General features: G+C 38.7%; 1 protein-coding gene across 1 annotated transcript in view; it reads left to right on the top strand.

Moving 5' to 3' along the window:
- PTPRB (protein tyrosine phosphatase, receptor type B) overlaps positions 1-20,321 on the top strand; it is a 122,192-nt gene that overhangs the window by 42,143 nt on the left and 59,728 nt on the right. Inside the window, exons 5-10 of the mRNA XM_025403262.1 lie at positions 411-689; positions 1,979-2,236; positions 4,148-4,411; positions 6,450-6,719; positions 9,360-9,620; positions 15,673-15,939. Of these exons, the coding sequence (XP_025259047.1) occupies positions 411-689; positions 1,979-2,236; positions 4,148-4,411; positions 6,450-6,719; positions 9,360-9,620; positions 15,673-15,939 (1,599 nt within the window). The remainder of the gene's footprint in view (positions 1-410; positions 690-1,978; positions 2,237-4,147; positions 4,412-6,449; positions 6,720-9,359; positions 9,621-15,672; positions 15,940-20,321) is intronic.

Genomic DNA, 20,321 nt, shown 5'->3' with positions numbered 1-20,321 from the left:
TCAGATTATTTCTTAATATCTGCATTTTCTGTTGAGATCTTCAGTATTTATCCAGGCATAACCTGGATGTTTGTCAATGTTTGAAAACTTTGCTAAACCGCAAGCCAAAGAAAATATAACTTTGCTTGAACTTTCAAGATCAGAGCTACCTTAACAACAACAACAAAAAAGTTTTCGTAGAAAAAGGAATTCATATGACTAGTAGCTAAATGTTTTTTTTTTTTTTTTTTTTTTTAAGAAAGTGAAAGGGTAGGTTTGGAAGTGAAGCAAAATGCCACTTTATTTCACAAATAACAGATTTTTAAGAAAAATGAATCTGGACTGCAGTAAAATAAGCAGTTATTTGCAAAAGTCTTCAAGCCATGTTCTTTTTTTTTTTTTTTTTTTTTTTTTTTTAATTTGCCTTGCAGATCCTTTACCTCCTGCTAGGTTTGGAGTCAGTAAAGAGAAGAGTACTTCAACCAGCTTGCACGTTTGGTGGACTCCTTCTCCCGGAAAAGTCACCTCGTATGAGGTGCAATTATTTGATGAAAATAACCAAAAGATACAGGGGGTTCAAATTCAAGAAAGTACTTCATGGAACAAATACACTTTTTTCAATCTCACTGCTGGTAGTAAATACAATATTACCATCACAGCTGTTTCTGGAGGAAAGCATTCTTCTTCAGTTTATACCAATGGATCAACAGGTAAGACCTGTTTATTTATAGCTGAGTAGTTCATAGGATACTTTTCAAGTTATACTTTATTCAAGGAATAGGAGTAAGAGTGCTACTCCAGAGCAAAATTAATTAATTAGCAATTAGTTAAATTTTTAAAAGGAGCTTGTGGGATACAGTGGACAGACTGGACTGAAAATAGCATGCGTGGCTATGCTGGTCACTTGCTGAATGGTTTTGAAGAAGTCATGGGACTTCTCTGGAATTGGAGTTTTCTCCAATTTGGAAGAGATACTCCCTAATGGCTCTTCTAACTCAAATCAAAGCAACAGGACTTTCTGCCCCATTTTCTGAGTTTGTGCCATAAAACTTATTTTTTAGATGTTTTTATTCTTTGTATACTCCTCTTGTAACATCAAGTCATAATGTTTCCTAAATACTCCTATGTTTGAAATAAGTATTTGTTTCTTCGATGAGGTGAAGAATAAGCCATCTGTGCACCCACATATTATGATATACACGGCACATCACTCCTCCTTCCATAAAGTACATGTCTTTCATGTCATTCGCTCTCCCCTCATTTTCTCTCTTTTTAAATTTTTTTTCAATTATACCTTAATTTCTGGGATATTTATACTTTAAGTTCTGGGATACATGTGCAGAACGTGCAGGTATACACATGCCAGGGTAGTTTGCTGCACCCATCAACCCCGTCATCTACATTAGGTATTTTTCCTAATGCTATCCCTTCCCTATCCCCCCAACCCCCCAGCAGGTCCTGGTGTGTGATGTTCCCTTCCCTGTGTCCATGGGTTCTCATTGTTCACTCCCACTTATGAGTGAGAACATGCAGTGTTTGGTTTTCTGTTCCTGTGTTAGTTTGCTAAGAATGATGGTTTCCAGATTCATCCATGTCCCTGCAAAGGACATGAACTCATCCTTTTTTATGGCTGCCTAGTATTCCATGGCGTATATGTGCCACATTTTCTCTCTTTTTTAAATCTCCCTCTCCATTTTTCATCTTCTATAGTTCTTTCCTTTCTCTTTTCCACTTACTGCTGTGTAGTGTTATATACTTCATTGGCAAAAGCTACCTCAATACCTATGAAGTAGGGGAGGTAGACAAGTAAATTATGATGTAACTTGAGGCTGCAGACTTTGAAAACAGCACTAATCAAAGTTCCAGTGAAATTTCCAGAATCCTGTTATTTATTAACGCTATTACCAAGTTAAGATGAATGTGTGACTTCTAATTAAATGTATATGTCTCCTGTAAGGGAATTATGAATGACATTTGGACATGCATTTTATCTCACTAGTGCCATCTCCAGTGAAAGATATTGGTATTTCCACAAAAGCTAATTCTCTCCTGGTTTCCTGGTCCCATGGTTCTGGGAATGTGGAACGATACCGGCTGATGCTAATGGATAAAGGGATCCTAGTTCATGGCAGTGTTGTGGACAGACAAGCTACTTCCTATGCTTTTAATGGGCTGACCCCTGGCTATCTCTACAACCTCACTGTTGTGACTGAGGCCGCAGGGCTGCAAAACTACAAGTGGAAACTAGTCAGGACAGGTAAGTTCTCCCTAGCTAGCTGAAGAAGAATAAAGCGAATTCAAGGGGATGTTTAATAAATCAAGTTTATCATTTTAATAACAGTAATATAGGACAAATGGAAATTCTTATAAGGTATAGAAGACCAATATCCACTTTTGTACTCAGAAAAAGAAGGATTCTCTTTTATTCTAAAGTTTAGGCTAGCCCTTGGCAACATTTTGAAGTAGGCAAAGTTAATTACTGATACGGACCTAGCTTCTCTTCTTCTTTTTAATACTCCGTCTCCTTGCTAAGGATTCCTTCTTCCTTTTCTTAACCAGGGATCCACTGTCTTTATGACATCACTCACAGCGAACCAGAATTACTTTCTCCATGCTATACATAGCCCTACTCCTGTGTGACAGTCATTTCCAAAATTTTCTATCTAACCACATGACCTGGGACCTAATACCACAGGACCTATTCCCACAGCCTACCCTAGACTAATAAATGAATCTATGCTAAGTGTTAATGAGTAATGTACACAAACTTTCATTCAGCCAATAGTTACTGAATATAGGCTAGATGCTGGGCGTTGCTGATATAACATCCAAGAGAGACAAAGTCTTTGCCCTCATGGAGCTTACATTTTAGTAGAGTCTAATCCTTCTAGCAAGTCTAATGTGTAAGTTAAATCTCCTCTCTTGGTAAGTTATCTAATTTTAAGTGAAACTCTAGTATATACGGTGCCTTAGACATTAGTTTCTGGAACTATAGGAGGCTGGTGGGAAAGATTTGAGGATACCAGTACATTTATATACCTTTTATAGCACACCTCAAATATATGTAGATATTCCTGGCCAAAAATGTTCTGTATATCTTAAAAGTTATTTATGTACGTCAAGAGCAAATTGCATTCCTAACTGCCTTATGCAAAATCAGAGTGCTATGCCCATTCTTTTGTTTTGTTTTGTTTTGTGTTTGAGACAGAGTTTCACTCTTGTTGCCTGGGCTGGAGTGCAATGGTGTGATCTCGGCTCACTGCAACCTTGGCCTCCCAGGTTCATGTGATCCTCTTGTCTCAGCCTCTCGAGTAGCTAAGACTGCAGGCGCCCACCACCACGCCCAGCTAATTTTTGTATTTTTGGTAGAGACGGGGTTTCACCATGTTGACCAGGCTGGTCTTGAACTCCTGACCTCAGGTGATTCACCCACCTCGGCCTCCCAAAGTGTTGGAATTATAGGCATGAGCCACCGCTCCAGGCCGCCCATTCTTTTAAGGAAGCTTCATTAATTTATATTCTAGAAAAAAGTATTCACAAAAGGGTATCTCCTTTTTAATCATTTTCCTTTGATGAAGTAGTAACACAACTCATTAATTTTATCATTATTTAATATAAAAATTAGTTTTATCACATAAAATTTTGTAATCACTAATCAATTGATCAATATATTTACTATGTACTCAATATTATTGAATATTAATCTATAAAGGTGATAAGAAATGAGGCAGATGACAGACCTCTTTGCGCATTCTACTTAAAGAATTTCTGAATTGGGAAGGACCATTGTGGGGCTTTGACCTAGCCTCATTTGCCAGTAAGAAACACTGTAAGGTTCAGTGAACTAGAAAGAGCTGTCCAGAGTTTCCTAGCTGACCAATGGCCCAGTCTGAACCAGAATCCAGGCTTCTGCCTGACAAGCTTTGGGCCTTGCCACCAAGCACATAGCCTACCTTTGGTTTTACAGCATTATTTTTGCCTCTTTAAAATTTTTTTTTTACTTTTATTTTTTCACCATCTGAAGAGGATAATTTTTGCCTCTTAAAGTGCTTGTTTTCTCCAGCCCAAGGAATGTGGCTTACAGAAATAAAATTACAGGTCAAAATTTGGCCATAGGACTGGTGAGATATCCTGAGTAAAAGTCTCTTTTCTGTTCTTTCCTAATTAGCCCCCATGGAAGTCTCAAATCTGAAGGTGACAAATGATGGCAATTTGACCTCTCTAAAAGTCAAGTGGCAAAGACCTCCTGGAAATGTGGATTCTTACAACATCACCCTCTCTCATAAAGGGACCATCAAAGAATCCAGAGTATTAGCACCTCGGGTCACTGAAACTCACTTTAAAGAGTTAACCCCTGGACGACTTTATCAAGTTACTGTCAGCTGTGTCTCTGGTGAACTGTCTGCTCAGAAGATGGCAATGGGCAGAACATGTGAGTCTTGGGCTCCAGAATGTTCCTTGGTTGCTCAAATCACTCTCTGATCCACCTTAGAATAGGACAAAATAAGTTAGCAGGAAAACTCCTTTCCCAGTCTGAGAAGTGCAGCCTATGTAACTGAAGGTGTCTGGGGTAGGGCCCATTTGTCTGAGTCACTTAGGCAAATGAGTTTGGATTTCTGAATGATGTGCATATTGTTTCTGTCTTATGCTTTTTCATGTCACATCACTTAAGGAGCATAAATGCATTAGCATTGATGCCAGTATATAAAACATTTCTGACTCATTCTTACAGTGAGAACCAGTTAGCATTTTACCATGTTTTCCATACATTATTTTATTAATTTATGTCCTCAAACACTTATCTATCCAGTGCCTCATATGTGTAAATTACTGTACTATTGTTAAAACAAATAAGACATGCTACTTGCCTTTAAGGCAGGATCCAACAAACTACCCCATCTGGTGCCAAATCTGGTCTGTGGCCTGATTTTGTTTAGCCCTCAAGCTAAGAGTGGTTTTTACATGTTTAAAGGGTTGTACAAACAAATAAGCAACAAACAAGAAAAAGATGAGACGGAAACCATATGTATCCTGCAAAACCTGAAATATTTACTACCTGATCCTTACAGAAAAAATTGTCCAACTTCTGCTTTAGAAAAGTTTCATTTTAATCACACAGATGTAGAATACATACATGTACAAAAAGAAAAATAGTACATTTTAATAATAGTGACTGTATTGATATTTCCATGTATCAGGCACTGACAAAATAATTTACACCCATTATTTCATTTAGTTCTCACAACAAAACTGTGAGAGATGTCCTGTTATTATTAGCATTATACAGATAATTCAAAGAGGTCAAATAATTTGTCCATAGTTATCCACTCAGTAAGTGCTGGAGCTAGAATTTAAACTAGGCTATTTGATTCCAGAGTCCATTCCCTCTGCTATTAGAGATCTGAAGTAAACGCTATATGGTCAAAGAGGAAAGAGAACAAAATTCTCTTTCATAAGAGCAGCACAAACTTGGAGGAAATGGGAGCAGGGCGCGGTGGCTCATGCCTGTAATCCCAGCACTTTAGGAGGCCGAAGTGGAGGGTTGCTTGAGCCCAGGAGTTTGAGACCAGCCTCGGCAACATAGTGAGACCTTGTTTCTACAAAAAATAATAATAATAATAATTAGCTGGGCATGGTGACATGTGCCTGTGGTCCTAGCTACTCAGGAGGCTGAGCTGGGAGAATTGCTTGAGCCCTGTGGTTGAGCCATGACTGCATCACTTCACTCCAGCCTAGCAATAGAGTGTGACCCTGTCTCAAAAAAAATAAAACCAACTTGGAGGAAATAGAAATGGTCTTTAATGAGGACCTAAAAAATATAACATTTGTGACAAAGAGGGAAGAGCTTTTGGGGTGGAGGGGACAAAATAAGCAAAGGCCCAGAGGCAGAAGAGCCCAGGAGACTTGCAGGTCTACAGAACATGCAACTGGAGGCCAGCTTTCCAAAGGGCAGGGAAGGAGACAGGATGGCTGCAGAAAGTAGTCTCAGTTAAGACTGGAAGGATGTGGGGTCTGAACTTAAAGAGCCAAAAATGTAAGCAGAGGGCTTGACATTTTATTCTGTAGGTTATAGAGAGACCTTGAATGCTTTTAAGCGAAAAAAAAAAAAAAAAAAAAAATAGAGCTTAATCTTGCAAGAACATTAATCTTTTTAGTTGGAAAAAAGAAACGAATGCCTCATGATCACGACATCCAATATCTCTTCCAAAGGATGCCACATTTCACCAGATTATTAACATTGTAACAGAAGATTACATTACTGATATTACTAAAATGATTTTGGCAGACACTTCTTGAGTGTCAAATGTCTCAAAGAACCCTCATTTGCAATCCACAGACATCAAGAGGGGATAGAAATGTTTTGAACTGCAGATATTGTGTCTCCTATCTATTGCTGCCCAAGAAAAGTAAATGAGTATTCTTACTTTTGGTTTGTAATATCTCCTTTTTGACATCATTTCACCATTTAGTTCCAGACAAAGTTGCAAACCTGGAGGCAAACAGTAATGGCTGGATGAGGTCTCTTGTAGTGAGCTGGTCGCCCCCTGCTGGAGACTGGGAGCAGTATCGGATCCTACTCTTCAATGATTCTGTAGTGCTGCTCAACATCACTGTGGGAAAGGAAGAAACACACTATGTCGTGGGTGACATGGGGCTCGTGCCGGGAAGACAGTATGAGGTGGAAGTCATTGTTGAGAGTGGAAATTTGAAGAATCCTGAGCGTTGCCAAGGCCGGACAGGTAGGCAAATATGAAGGTGTTAACACCAATGGAAGAGTAATTTGTTCCCTCTCCCAGGTAATCCAGGTAACTGCCGTAACAGCTAATATCATACCCTCGTGTTTTCTGAATTTGAGATATTAAGGACGTTAAAACTAACGTGGGGTTTCTAACACCTAATTTGTCAAATTAGAACATTTAAAATCACTTCCACTAGTAATTCCATTATTTCATGAAAGAAAGCCATTTTAAACACCAAAAGAGTAGGATGGATACATTCCAAAAATAAAGACAATCATTCCCACAGAAGAAGAACGTTTTGCTAGTGATCAGCATTAGGGAACCATTGCCTTTGACCTCATGCTGACTAATGTGGGGATTTCAGGTACCAAGGAAGAGTGATTAAAGTGGAGAGGGATATATTTGGATTTTAGGGAAGGGAAGAATAAGGCTACTGAAATGAGAAAACAGGCTCAAAGAGGTTATAACTGCCCAAAGCTTTGCAGTATAATCATGACAGCAAGAATCATGTTTCAGTATCCTCATACTGTCAAATACTTATACTCATATTGTCAAAGAAGAGAGTTGCACTTCCAAGTTCAACATTTCCTTGATAATCCTTGTAATGTGAAATGCTCGATACTTAGAGTGAAATTCCAATACCTTCTTCTTAGTTTGCCTGATAATAGGGAAATAACTACATGGATTCACTGTTCTTCTTAGAAGAATGTCAAAGAAAAGATCATGACACCCACTTCGCTTGACAACTGTGTCTTGCAGTAATCTCTTCATCTTCCAAATATTAATGTCCACTGGATGATGATCAAAGACCTACAGCAGCTTAAACTAAGCTGCTTTTAGTATTTCACAGGACAAGCATCTATGTCGTCTCTAATATTTTATCACTCAAATGACTTGGAAATGAAGATCATAAAACATTAGGGGCTCTCAGCATGTCAGCATAATTCTCAGGAGAACTTTTATTTATTTCTTTATTTTTACTCTTTGAGACAGTCTTGCTGTGTCTCCCAGGCCTAGGCTGGAGTGCAGTGGTACAATCTCAGCTCGCTGCAACCCCCACCTCCCAGGTTCAAGTAATTCTTGTACCTTGGCCTCCCAAGTATCTGGGATTACAGGCATGTGCCACCATGCTCAGCTAATTTTTGTATTTTTAGTAAAGACAGGATTTTACCATGTTGGCCAGGCTGGTCTCAAACTCCTGGCCTCAAGCAGTCCACCCACCTTGGCCTCCCAAAGTGCTAGGATCACAGGCATGAGCCATGGCGCCAGGCCAAACATTTGGGTTTTTTTTTTTTTTTTGAGATAGAGTTTCACTCTTATTGCCCAGGCTAGAGGGCAATGGCGTGATCTTGGCTCACTGCAACCTCCGCCTGCCAGGTTTAAGCGATTCTCCTGCCTCAGCTTCCCAAGTAGCTAGGATCACACGCATGCGCTACCACACCTAGCTAATTTTGCATTTTTAGTAGAGACGGGGTTTCATCATGTTGGCCAGGCTGGTCTCAAACTCTTGACCTCAGGTGATCCACCCACCTCGACCTCCCAAAGTGCTAGGATTACTGACGTGAGCCACTGCACCCAGCCCAAACTTTTCTTAAACTTTATCTCCAGTTTACCTTATTCAGGTAACTTGAAGTAGGCCTCAATGTAAATAATCAAATTATTTCTCTATACCAAAGGAGGAAGATGCAGAGTTAGGGACTCAGTTAGAATGGATTTATAGAAAATTTATGGATGCAAAATTTACAATAAAAATTTTCATACTTGATTCTTTCATAATTTAAGGCAGCAACACTTTATTCCTTTTTTTTTTTTTTTTTTTGAGATGGAGTCTTGCTCTGTTGCCTAGACTGGAGTGCAGTGGCATGATCTCAGCTCACTGCAACCTATACCTCCCGCGTTCAAGCAATTCTCGTGCCTCAGCTTCCCAAGTAGCTGGGACTAGAGATGTGAGCCACCACGCCTGGCTAATTTTTGTATTTTTAGTAGAGATGGAGTTTTGCCATATTGGCCAGGATGGTCTCAAACTCCTGACCTCAAGTGATCCACCCGCCTCGGCCTCCCAAAGTGCTGGGATTACAGACGTGAGCCACTGCGCCCGACCAACACTTTATTCTTAATGTCTCCTAGAAATTGTAATAATAAAACCTTTTAAATGAATCAATTTTGAGACAAGTCCTCAATTAGATGCTATTATTGCCAGCCAACTCTCCCTTCCATGAACACATCAGTGTCCCCCACCTCAGAAATGAGGGAAAGTTGCACTTGGTCTCCTCAACCTATGGGGGTGACAAATACTCCTAGCTCCACCTAAATACTCAAACAGGAACTCTTCTTTGTGATTTTGGGAATGACAAGATTGGAGTAAATATTTTTGTATTACAGAATCCATATAAAAAGAAACTCAAAGTATTATGTAGTCAAAAATCAATGACTCTTCTGGCAATTGAGTCTGTATTTCTGGTTACAATACATGAACAAAGTTTTTTGTGATAAGATTTTGTTTTAACACTCAGAGACATTCATAAAGCAAATGTTGAACGGAAACACTCTTAAGGATGGAAGAGAAGAGCTCTCAAAAGTATACTCTATGAATGTGCCTGAGTCCATCAGTGACCCAAGTCTCCATTGCTTTTTCCTCAGTCCCCTTGGCTGTCCTCCAGCTTCGTGTCAAACATGCCAATGAAACCTCACTGAGCATCATATGGCAGCCCCCTGTAGCAGAATGGGAGGAATACATCATTTCCCTAGCTGACAGAGACCTCCGTCTGATCCACAAGTCACTCTCCAAAGATGCCAAAGAATTCACTTTTACTGACCTGGTGCCTGGACGAAAATACATGGCTACAGTCACCAGTATTAGTGGAGACTTAAAAAATTCCTCTTCAGTAAAAGGAAGAACAGGTAATAATCTTTATAAACTTTACATTTTAAAGTGTTCTGTCTGCTGAATTACTATTTAACATGCAATTTACAAGTATTCATTAACCGCCTATTATGTACTAGGCATTGTTTTATGGATCCTTTCTATTGTGTTTGTTTTCTATTTTACCAATTTCAGTTCTTATCTTTATTAGTTCCTTCTTTTTACTTGGCTTGGATTTAGTTTCCTAAACTTGAAAAAGAGTAAAGAACAACCCTTCCAAGGAGTTTTGCTGCAAAGGAGAGCAGAGAAATAGGGCAGCATCTAGAAAAGGAAGTATGGTTGAAAAGAGGATGATTTTTTAAAGGTAGAAGAAATAACAGCATGTTTTATGCTGGAGGGAATGATCTAGAAGATGTAGAAGGGGAATCATGATGATGTAAAGTGAGAGGGAAGAATTGCTGCCGTTTTTCCATGAGTAGGCAAGAGGTATTGGGATCTAGAGCACAAGTGGAGGAATTGGCTTTAGAAAGGAGCATGGGGAATCTAACCTCAGTGTCAGCTGGTGTATTAGTCTGTTTTCACACTACTATAAAGATCCTACCCAAGACTGCGTAATTTATAAAGGAAAGAGATGTAATTGACTCACAGTTCCACATGGCTGGGGAGGCCTCAGGAAACTTACAATCGTGGGGGAAGGTCAGTTAGAATGGCGATCATTAAAAAGTCAGGAAACAACAGGTGCTGGAGAGGATGTGGAGAAATAGGAACACTGCTACACTGTTAGTGGGACTGTAAACTAGTTCAACCATTGTGGAAGACAGTCTGGTGATTCCTCAAAGATCTAGAACTAGAAATACCATTTGAACAAGCCATCCCATTACTGGGTATATACCCAAAGGATTACAAATCATGCTGCTATAAAGACACATGCGATGTATGTTTATTGCAGCACTATTCACAATAGCAAAGACTTGGAACCAACCCAAATGTCCATCAACGACAGACTGGATTAGGAAAATGTGGCACATATACACCATGGAATACTATGCAGCCATAAAAAAGGACGAGTTCGTGTCCTTTGTAGGGACATGGATGAAGCTGGAAACCATCATTCTGAGCAAACTATCCCAAGGACAGAAAACCAAACACTGCATGTTCTCACTCATAGGTGGGAATTGAACAATGAAAACACTTGGACACAGGCTGGGGAACATCACACACTGGGGCCTGGTGTGGGGTGTGGGGAGAGGGGACAGGATGGTATTAGGAGATATACCTAATGTAAATGACGAGTTAATGGGTGCAGCACACCAACATGGCACATGTATACCTATTTAACAAACCTGCACGTTGTGCACATGTACCCTAGAACTTAAAGTATAATAAAATAAATTAATTAATTAATTTTTAAAAATCATAGTGGAAGGTGAAAGGGAACCAGGCACCTTCTTCGCAAGATGGCAGGAGGGGAAGTGATGGAGATCAAAGGGGAAAGAGCCCCTTATAAAACCATCAGATCTTGTGAGAAATCACTCACTCACATGAGAACAGCATGGGGGAAACTGCTCCCATGATCCAGTCACCTCCCTCCCTGGACACATGCATATTACAGTTCAAGATGAGATTTGGGTGGGGACACAAAGCCAAACCGCATCACCTAGGGAAGAGAGAATATGTGGGTAGAGATCCCAATAGGTGGATAGTTGTAGGGTGAGCAGTTATCTTCTAATTGCTCTCATTTTTTCAGTGTAATTGGAAGCAAAGTCATCAAGATTTCCCTTTTAGCTAGACCTCGTGGCTCACATCTGTAATCCCAACACTTTGGAACGCTGAGACGGGCGGATCTTGAGGCCAGGAATTCAAGACCAGCCTGGCCAATGTGACAAGACACGGTCTCTACTAAAAATACAAAAATTAGCTGGGAGTGGTGGCACATACCTGTAATCCCAGATACTCAGGAGGCTGAAGCATAAGAATCACTTAAACCCAGGAGGTGGAGGTTGCATTGAGTCGAGATCCTGCCACTGCACACCAGCCTGTGTGATAGAGTAAGACCCTGTCTCAAAAAAAAAAAAAAAAAAAATTCCTTTTTCAATGTATATACTATTGTCCTGTATCTTATTTTTCTCTCCTCTTTTGATCCCACAAAAATATAGTTATTGCTTTATATAGTCAACATCTGTTTAGATTTACCTATCAATTTACTACCTTTTTTCTCATTTTTTCCTCCTGCATCTGAGACATTTTATCTGGGATTATTTTCATTTATTCTGGAGAACATTATTCAGATTTCTTCATTGAGAGTTTCTAGGGACAAACTCTCTCAAATTTTGTTTTTGCTGGGCATATTTTTATATAACTCTCATCTTTTTATAGCTCTCTGTCTTGAAAGATAATTTCCTTAAGTTCTAACTCTGTGTTTAAAGTTATTTTCTCTCAGCACATAGAAGATATTATTCTAGTCTTTCTGGGATTTATTGTTGCTGCTGAGTCAGCTATCAGTCTAATTTTTATTTCTCTGAGTCTGTTTGCTATGACTGATTTTTCACCTTTGGTGTTCAGTTGTTTCACAATAATAATCAAGGTGTAGATATGTGTCTTTTTGTTTCTATTGCTTAAGATTGATTGGTATTTCTGTACTTTCCAATTAGTGTCTTTCTACAATCCTGAAAATTCTCAGCTATTAACTCTCCGATATTGCCTCTTGCCCCTTCTCCATTCCCTGCTCTGTCATCTTCTGGTATTCTAGAACACACATATATGAACACATCAATATATTTCATATTTTCCATGTGTTTTCTCTCTGAACTACAGTATAGGTAACTTTCTCATCTCTTTGATTCATTTCATTAATTCTTTCTTCAGCTCTGTCTAATCTATTTTAAAATCTACCCACTGTGTTTTAAATTTTATTTATTTATTTATTTATTTATTTATTTATTTTTATTTTTTATTTTATTTTATTTTTTTTTTGAGACAGAGTCTCGCTTAGTCGCCCAGGCTGGAGTGCAGTGGCGCGATCTCGGCTCACTGCAAGCTCCGCCTCCCGGGTTCACGCCATTCTCCTGCCTCAGCCTCCCGAGTAGCTGGGACTACAGGCGCCCGCCGCTTCGCCCAGCTAATTTTTTGCATTTTTAGTAGAGACGGGGTTTCACCATGTTAGCCAGGATGGTCTCGATCTCCTGACCTCGTGATCCGCCCGCCTCGGCCTCCCAAAGTGCTGGGATTACAGGCGTGAGCCACCGCGCCCGGCCTGTGTTTTAAATTTTAATTGTTATGTTCTTCACTTTTAAGCATTGTCTTTGGCTCTCTTTCAAATTTATGTTGTGCTCTGTTGCCCTTTAGTTATATTTTCATTCCCCTCCTGTATTGTTATATGCAAATTAACAATGTTTATTTTCCATCCTATGTCTGATAATTATAATAGCTGAAATCTTCAGGAGTTAAGTTCTGTTGTCTTTTGATTTTCCTGTCTTTTGTTTATGTTGCTTTATTTCTTTAAATGTATGTGATTTTTTTTTTTACCGTAAGCTTGTTTTCCCTAGAATTTTATTCTGTGGAAATTATTTAAGGACATGTTTGAAGGTGAGTTTCAGAAGGAATTTTCATTTGATTCTTTCAGGTGCACAAGGCTATCAAACCAGACCTACATTAATCTAAATTGTCAACTTTAGGTTTTTTGATCACCTGGGTTTTATAAATTCAGGTGGCAAACACATTGAAACTATCTTAAGATTATGAATTCTCAGAGGAAATCGTTTTCTCCATCCAGTATTAAGGCTGAAGTTGTATAGGGAGTAAAGAGATACTATTTATTTCACTTATACTTAGAATGTAGCCTTTCCAATGTTATACAAGGTCACCTATGAGTTTCTTCAGCCTGGAAAAATCTACACTTTACCTCCTTTCTCCAATATCCTGCAATGCTATAAAATCAAAACTTACATTTGCATTTGAAAGGGGCTCTCAACACAACAGTTTGCTTTATGATCCAGTTATCTCTCTATCCTTTACTTTTTGGCCTTTGAGAATCCCTTACATTCCTGACAAGTCATTCATTTACATTTTCGTATTTTATCCAATATGTATAGTTGTGTTTATTAAGGATTTTCATGGTATCTAGCCTATCATACTGCCAGAAATGGAAGTTTAAGGCATTGTTTTAGACCTAAGGTCATTTTTTCATCCCCACCACCCATATTGCTGGGTCATATAGTAATGCATATTTAACTTTGTAGAAAACTGCCAAATTGCTTTCCAAAGTGTTTGTGAAATTTTGCATTCCCACCAGCAATGTATGAGATTTCCACTTCCTCCACATTCTCAGCATGTATTACATGGTATTAGCAGTTTGTTTTAAAATTTAGCCATTCTAATGGAATAGCCATTATAATAAGATAATGATATCTCATGTGGTTTTAATTTGCCTTTTTCTGATGTCTAATGGCTTTGAGAATCCTTTCACAAGCTTATTTGTCACCCATTTATCTTCTTTGGGGAATTTTTTGTTCAAATATTTTGCTGAATTTTAAAATAGGATTGTTTGTTTGTCCTCAGTCAAAATGTTTTCTGTCGGTTTTTCATTTTGATGTCTAATTTATCAATTTTTGTCTTTCATAAATCATGCTGTGGTGTCATATCTAAAAATATTTGCCTAAATCAAAGTCACAAAGATTTTCTCCTAGAAGTTTATGGTTTTAGGTTTTAAATGTAGGTCTGCAACCTATTTTGAGTTAATTTTTATATATGATGTGAGATATGGGTGAAGGTTTTTTTCTTTGCATATAGATACCTGGTAATTCCAGCCCTATGTATTGAAAAGACCATCTTTTCTCCATGAAATTGCCTTTGGATCTCTAAAAAAATCCATTGATAGCATGTTTGTTCTTCTATTTCTGGACTCTCAATTCTGTTCCATCAATCTATGTTTCTGTCTGCCCTTTGCCAGTATTATCCTGTCTTAATTACAAGATTTTTAGTGAAATCAGGTGGTGTTAGTCCTCTAACTTTATTCTTCTTTTTCAAAATTGCTTTGGACACTGTAGCTGTTTGCCTTTCATATAAAATTTAGAATTAAAATTGAATCTTTAGAATTATAACTGAATCTGATCCATATACAGTAGGATTTTTTTAATGAACACATTTGTATCTTAATCCAGAAGTCAATGAACTTTGAGAAAGAGGGGTGCCAAGGTTACAATCCCTTTGGTTATTATAATTCAGGAAAGAGGCACAAAGAAGAATGTATGTTGACCAAATGCCAACTTCAAGATCTGTATATAAGATTTGTTAAACGATAAGTTGGAAGCAATAAATGTTAATTAGGAAAAGGACACAGGCTTAGGGGTTAGACAAATCTAGCTTTCAGTTCCAGGTTGGCTATTTGTTAGCACTGTGATATAAATTACTTACATTTTATGATCCTTGGTTTCCTCATTAATAAATGGAATAATAAAATCAACTTTATAGAGTTCTGAATGGGTGTCAAATAATGTAACCTTCATGAGACATATAGCTCATAACTGGCACATAGTAGACATTCAGTAGTTGTTGTTATTATTACTTTGTAATATATATTATTACAATTTATATTATTACATATTCATATATAATAACAGCCCCTTTGAGAATGTGCCAGTATAGAACTAACCAGTTTGCTAGACCATACTCACCAGACTGAAGGGAATTCCCAGTACCACCCCAGAACAATCATTGGCTCAGGTAGATTAGATAGCTTTGAATTCTCGTGGGCTAAGGACAGATAAAATCATATTAACTAAGCAGTTTTCAAAAATAGCAGCCTTCATTATCTAAAATTTAAAACCAAAACCACTTAATAAGCATGCATCATCTCATCCTTGGATCCTAAATAATTTTGATCCCTATATAAGCAGCTTTTTCAAAGTACTAAAGCTTCTCTAGAGGAGTAGTTCTCCATATGCCACAGGAAATAGAACTAAGAGTCTATAGCAACAACACAAAAATTATTTTTAGCACTTTCAAGTCTGTCTCCATTTTTTGACTCATTTTTCTTACACTTTCTTAAGGTGACTAAGTGTCATTTGTTTTGTCTTCTGTCTACTGTTTTAGTGCCTGCCCAAGTGACTGACTTGCATGTGGCCAACCAAGGAATGACCAGTAGTCTGTTTACTAACTGGACCCAGGCACAAGGAGATGTAGAATTTTACCAAGTCTTACTGATCCATGAAAATGTGGTCATTAAAAATGAAAGCACCTACAGTGAGACCAGCGGATACAGCTTCCACTCTCTCAAGTCCGGCAGCCTGTACTCCGTGGTAGTAACAACAGTGAGTGGAGGGATCTCTTCCCGACAAGTGGTGGTGGAGGGAAGAACAGGTAAGAAGTAGAGATATATGTCTGTAACTTACTAAGATCTGAGTACATGAGACCCCTAAACAGAATATTATAGAAATATCCTAAAATCAGACTTATCCCTGGCCTTCCTAAAAGCTACGTTTCAATGCCACCCAGAAGGTATATGGAATGGAAACTGGGCGATGGGTGATGGTAAGAGAGAATAAATTCTGATTTTTTTTTTTTTTTTTGAGATGGAATTTCACTCTTGTTGCTCAGAATAGAGTGCAATGGCATGATCTCGGCTCACCACAACCTCCGCCTCCTGGGTTCAAGCAATTCTCCTACTTCAGCCTCCCAAGTAGCTGGGATTACAGGCATGTGCCACCACACCCGGCTAACTTTGTATTTTTAGTAGAGACAGGGTTTCTCCATGTTAGTCAGGCTGGTCTCGAACTCCCGACCTCAGGTGATCTGCTCACCTTGGCCTCCCAAAGTGCTGGGATTACAGGCATGAGCCACCGGAGCTGGCTGAATATTTTAACATCTCCAATGAACACGTAAGAGCGCCTCACTTGATGCCTATCCCTTATTCAATTGATTTCCTTTGAAATGTTTATGTCCCCATAAAGGTAAATAATAATGAGATAAAAAACAAAACTAACCTCCCAAAGAAAGCATCTTTCACTCTTTTATATTCTTGGTTTGCAAGACATAAAAAGAAAATGATCTCCAATTAATATGGTCAGAGGTGGAGTTGATCTAATTTTCAGGTCTCATATATTTTCATAAGCAACATTCAACAAGTGCTTAATATACTATCTAAACAATTTTTCTGGACCTTAAGAGCTCCCTGTTAGAAAGCTAAGTAAACAAATAAGTGTCATTATGGTCATGTGTGTCAGGGAGCCATGGCACCGAACCATTGTACGTAATACAATGAAAGAACATAAAAGTTAACATATATGATATATAAAATTTATGTTCATTTCTTAGAAAGAAATTACATAAAACCAATAGAAGCTTTGATAATTATTCGTGACCTTGTCTACTTAATTTTATATAATTATTGTAAGTTGGATTTCAGGCTTCTCCTTCTGCATCCTCAACACTCAAATTCTGTTTATCAGCTGCAGGCATCATACATGCATCTCTTTCCAAAATCATGAATCTCACCTACTTAATGAACCCAGAGGACATTAACTTCATTAAATCTCCCAGAAGAACAATGAAGTCACTGAGATGTTTCATAGTCTTGGTAGAAATTCACTGGTGTAGGCCCATTTCCCTCATTCTATGACAGCTGACATTGTCACTTGCATCTTTCTTTTTTTTTTTTTTTTTCAAGACGGAGTCTCATTTTGTCACCCGGCTGGAGTGCAGTGGCACGATCTTGGCTCACAGAAACCTCCAACTCCCTGGTTCAAGTGATTCTCCTGCCTCATTCTCTGTAGTAGCTGGGATTACAGGCACACACCACCACACCCCACTAATTTTTGTACTTTTAGTAGAAACGGGGTTTCACCTTGTTGGCCAGGATAGTCTCGATCTCCTGACCTTGTGATCCGCCCGCCTCGGCCTCCCAAAGTGCTAGGATTACAGGTGTGAGCCACTGCGCCTGGCCCATCACCTGTAGCTTTCTCCCTGATATTTTCTTTCCTTTCTTTTAAAGGTTCTTGGTACCATCCATTGGTGTAGCATACTTGTGGCGGGGGGGTGCTGAAAAGCTTAGCATGGAAATCAGGAGGCCTAGGTTTTGGTCCTAGCTGTGCCATTAACTTACTTCCCTAAGCTTTTGTGTTTTAATCCATGCACAATAATTCACTCCTACCCTGGGTGTCAGAATAGGGAAGGAGAAATAATAAGAAGGCTGAGGAGAGGAGTGGAGGACGACCTTGCATTCATTTCCCAGTGATGTGCAGTTTTATCAGTCACATTAGACTGATTTAATTCAGGCTTAGACACTGTATAATGTGGGTGTTCATGATTGGATGCCTCTATTTGTTGGGATCCAGTCTCCTACCATCGGTGGCTCTTCTTTGCTGTAGGTCCTCAGAGCTCTCCACATTTCTCCAGAGAATGGAGGTGGGAGAGGGGATACAACTCATCAGACTTGGGAGTAGACATTTCACTTCTACCCACATTCCACTGGCCAGAACTCAGTTACATGGCTGCATCTGACTGCCTGGCAGCCTGAGAAATGTAGTCTAGCTGTGTGTCACAAGGAAAAGAAACGGTTGGGGAACCATATTCTGCCACACAGGTTGATTCTCATTTTAAATACCACGAGGATTGTCCAACTTGTTGTGAGCTACTAAAATAGTCTAGTCTGTGCTATCTCTTGAAATAACTGGACACTTTAAATAAGTGGGACTTACAATTATTTTTACACCTATATTTTAATTAGAATAAAGGTACAAGTATTTGACCCATATTATATCATAGAAGCATTTAAAAAAGGGACAAGAAATTATTTGAAGAATGATCATAAAGTTTTGAGGAGAGAACCAAATATGAATAAATATGAGCACGAGTTATTTTACTCAAACATATGAAAGGTGCACATTATCATGATAAAGGAGGAAAATGGGAGACTCCTATAGAAGAATAATAATAGGGATTTTGAAAGGTGCCTCTTTTAGTAAATTTTGTACACAGTCAATTGTAAAGAATTCAGTGGCTATGGCCTTGATAATCCTTATCTCCTCAAATTGCTGAAATATTAGTCAATACTGAAATAATTTTGAAAGGTATTCTTATATTTCACTTGTTTCCACTGAGTTGAAACATACAAATAAGCCCTCCTAGCCCAGATAAGATGGCAGAATATTTGAAATTAAAGATATTAGATATACTTAACAAATCTAATTCTAATCTGGGAAAATGCTCATCCTAAAGGAAAAACAAATTTTGTATCTATTTTTTCTTAAACAAGTGAATCATATTTCTTCCAAAACTTTTGATAATTGTGTCTTTTCTAATAAAATGTTAGGGCCAGGTGCGGTGGCTCACGTCAGTAATCCCAGCACTTTGGGAGGCCAAGGCAGGCGGATCACAAGGTCAGGAGATGGAGACCATCCTGACTAACACGGTGAAACCCCATCTCTACTAAAAATACAAAAATTAGCTGGGCGTGGTGGCAGGTGCCTGTAGTCCCAGCTACTCGGGAGGCTGAGGCAGGAGAATGGCATGAATCCGGGAAGCAGAGCTTGCAGTGAGCCGAGATCGCGCCACTGCACTCCAGCCTGGGCGACAGAATGAGACTCCATCTCAAAAAAAAAAAAAAAAAAAAAAAAAAAGTCAGTAGTTGCAAATATTTCGAGCAGTTTTTAAAAACAAGCATAATGAGTTGCTTTTGAGAGCAACCAAAGGATGTATGGATGGTTGAATGGTGGAAGGAAGGAAGGAAAGAAAGAAAAAAGGAAGAAAAGAAGGAAAGAAAAGGAAAGAAGAGATGTACCAATATATAAATCTCCTGGCTAAAAAGTTCAACTTTATATCTAGGAAATGTCCATACATGTGGATCAACATTACCAGAGTTGTTCACTAGAATGCAGTTTATAATTTTTAGTGATGGATAAGTGCTTTTAAGTATGAGGTATGCTTTGGGGCTTAATTCACAAAGTCAGAGCATATTACATTAGAAGGATTCTCAGAAGTCATCTAGCCAAATCCTGTCCATTTTAAGTGAGGTACTGAAATTGACAATCACATGAAACTGTTAAGTTAATCAACTAATGATTACAACAGTAGTGCGGTTCATATATACTGTAATATTTTACTCCTATATTCATTTAGGGCAGTACTATTTATGGGCACCTATTTCCGATATGTGGTTAAACTTTTACTCAATACTGCAGTTACTAATTTGCTGACTATACATCCAGCCAGAGAACTTCTTGAAGACATTCATGCCTTTTTTCATTTTTGTATACCTGACAAATAGCAGGTTCTCAGTAAACGTTTGTGACACTAATCCCCAATTCATATAAGCAAATGATTATAGTTGACATCAGAAAACCCATTATTGCCATAATAGTTCTCTCTGCCCTTGGTTGGTCCAGCTTCCAGACTTCTTATTTCCAAGACAGGTTTTTAGACTTATTTCTTACCACTAGAGGGCAGGAAATGCTTTGCAAAGGGAAAACGGTCCCTCTTGTGTTTGCTATTACTTCCCGGGAATAAATAATTTCATCACAAGAAGATTGAAGCTATCCCAGTTTAAGGTCTTTAGAAAAGGCCGGGCGCGGTGGCTCAAGCCTGTAATCCCAGCACTTTGGGAGGCCGAGACGGGCGGATCACGAGGTCAGGAGATCGAGACCATCCTGGCTAACACGGTGAAACCCCGTCTCTACTAAAAAATACAAAAAACTAGCTGGGCGAGGTGGCGGGCGCCTGTAGTCCCAGCTACTCGGGAGGCTGAG

Source organism: Theropithecus gelada, chromosome 11, assembly GCF_003255815.1.
Source record: "Theropithecus gelada isolate Dixy chromosome 11, Tgel_1.0, whole genome shotgun sequence".
NCBI lineage: Eukaryota > Metazoa > Chordata > Mammalia > Primates > Cercopithecidae > Theropithecus > Theropithecus gelada.
The sequence above is the reverse complement of the archived record's forward strand: the minus strand, read 5'-3'. Positions and strand labels throughout refer to the sequence as shown.